General features: G+C 43.7%; 1 protein-coding gene across 1 annotated transcript; it reads left to right on the top strand.

The window, feature by feature from the left end:
* The first annotated feature begins 435 nt into the window (after positions 1-435).
* LOC131954022 (lysophosphatidic acid receptor 4-like) lies at positions 436-1,605 on the top strand. The gene has a single exon (XM_059317504.1). It carries the CDS (start codon positions 436-438, stop codon positions 1,603-1,605), a length of 1,170 nt encoding a protein of 389 aa, XP_059173487.1.
* The last annotated feature ends 1,058 nt before the right edge of the window (positions 1,606-2,663 follow it).

Below are 2,663 nucleotides of genomic sequence, written 5' to 3' on the forward strand. Positions count from 1 at the left end.
TACAAACCAATTTAGCAGACGTGAACTGGGTTAGAGGAGCTAAAGTTAGATAATTGGTAAATCAGAGGAGGACTGGATGGATGGATGGATGGATGGGCTGGCATGTTTAAAGAACATTTCTCTGACAGTTTCATGTGTCTTTCTGTGGGAGAACATTGGTGTCTATTTGTTTGGAGACTTTACAGTATTAGATCGAGTGTCTTTGGGAAGAAAACGAATACTATGTCTGTGCTGTAGCTTGTCGTCTTAGAATTACAGTGAGAATATCCCGAGCTACCTCTCTTGCATGCCTAATTATCAAACTTTGATAAATCGAGTAACCTTATCTACTGGAGGGAGGAGATTCTACTTGTGATGAATTATCAACACCTTCCATAATTTTAGCCGCTTGAAACATTATCGGTCACTCGAACTGTTGCCCACTGCTACTGGACAATGGGCTGGTCACCGGATGCTGGCGTTACCATGGGCAGCCCGAACATCAGCGGTCACCTTGACCTGACCACGGGCATGTACAGCGGTCAGCTTGACCTGACTACGGGCATGTACAGCGGTCAGCCTGACCCTAACAAGGAAATGTACTACAGTCTGCTACTGGTCGTCTTTGAGATCGCCGGCCTGGTCATCAGTCCGCTGGGCATCATCTTCAACATCGTCACCATCATCGTGTTCGTCAAGCTGGGGTTCAAGGACAAGATGAACATCACGCTGGTGGTCCTGGCTGTGGCCGACACCACCATCCTGCTCACCCTCATCGGGTACAGCGCCGTGCTCAGCCCGCCCGTGGTGCGTGACGTCACGCACATGGACATCATCGACGCCCTCAGCTACCTGTTTGGTTGGCTCAACGTGCTGACAACCCGGGTGGCGGGTTGTCTGACGGCCTTCATCACGCTGGAGAGGTTTCTGTGCGTGGCCATCCCGTTTAAGGTGAAGAAGATTTTCACCAAGAGAAACACGATCTTGTTCGCCGTCAGCGTCTACGTCGTGCTGGTGGCCTACTCCACCCCCATGTTTGTGGCCAACAACATCGGGCTCAGGTTCAACCCGCTCTACAACGAGACGGTGGTTGGGCTCGTGACGTCAGCCGACAGCCTCGTGTTGGAGAGCATATCACGTGGTATGAACGTCACCACGGAGGTGGTCTCCTTCCTGTTGGTCACCTTCTTCACGCTTGGCTTGGTACACTCCTTCTTCCACTCCACAAAATGGCGGATCTCGGCCTTATCCGGCAGGGAGGGCGGGTCCATGTCGAATCGTGACCGGAAGTTGGTTAAAATGGTTCTATTTATATCTCTGGTGTTCATCGGCTGCTGCCTGCCGTCAGTGAGTGCTGACATCGTCATGTTGTTTGTTAAGGAGTTCACCATCAACGGGAAAGAGAAATTTCTATTTTTAGTAGCCGACGCCATTTTTTTCGACCTTAGTGCTATCAACTCTACCGTTAACATTTTCATCTACCTGAAGATGAGTTCAAAGTTTAACCGAGCTTTCTTTGAGCTCTTCTCGTGTTTTGGTACTAGACCATCATCGACCAGTTCGGCTAAAGATGGAACTACAAGGTCGCCTCGTGAACTAGCTGACGTCACTGGTCAGTACATCTAGCCAGCAGGAGTGGATGGGGGGAGGGTGGAGTTCACAAAACAGGTTTATAGTTGTGTTTGTTTACCTGTTTGTGTGCAGATATCACTAAATGCAGGTTTGTCAACCGTTCTCTGGCAAGTTATACTAAAATAATTTTATAACGAATGAAATTAATATTGGGGTAATCTCCTTTTATAAGCTTTTATTTTGGTTAACAATGTCTATTTTGGGGTGCGACAAATCTTGTAATTTAATTTTGACCAACTTCTAATGCAGCGATTTCGTTCAGAGCTTTCCAGCTACACTTGTTTCACGTGACAAAGCAAGAATATCAAGTTTTTAATCAAATTAGACATTATGCCTTAAAAAATTATTTACAAATTATTTGTAAATTCATTAAGAAAAGGAAAAATAAGAAGATTATATACTCACTATCGCTATAAATCGATTTCACATTGATTAATTTTTTTAGAGTCGACCTGAAAGTTATCTTTTTGTTTGTTACCGGGTGAATAGCAAGAACTCTAGAAAGTTAAAAGTAATGAGTTTTATTGGTAATAAATTTGTATAAAACTCAGGCTCAACACACAATCGGAAAAATTTTGAGCAAAGTTCATATTTGTGCGATTTTAAATTTAAAAAAAAAGCGTTGATTTTTTTGTAGAATTTGTATATCAGATTAGTGGAAAAGAAATTAAAAAAAAGAAACTCAAGTTATTGGCTTTTTGAGAAACCGGAAGTAAAGTAAGTACCACTTCCGGTTACCGGAAATTCCATAAAAGTTGATACAGAACTGCACATTTGATACAATACTAATCTATATATATAATTCTCTTCTGGGAGCCGTTAGAAAACAAGCTGCAAGCGCCTCCTTGCAGTACCCTCTCTTTCTCTCTATCACTATCACTACCACCCCACCCCCACATTGTCTGGTGAGCTGTGTTGACTCTAAATGTTTACAAATCGTAGAGCCGTAGAGCCGGGTTTCTATTAGGGGTAGATAATTTAGTTCGATTTTAAACTTACAGGAGGTAACTAAGAAATAACTAAGAGGAGGCTGCTTTCACGGGGAGGGGTGT

This window comes from Physella acuta, unplaced genomic scaffold, assembly GCF_028476545.2.
Source record: "Physella acuta isolate Inbredline_101_S28 unplaced genomic scaffold, ASM2847654v3 ptg000969l, whole genome shotgun sequence".
In the NCBI taxonomy this organism is placed as follows: domain Eukaryota; kingdom Metazoa; phylum Mollusca; class Gastropoda; family Physidae; genus Physella; species Physella acuta.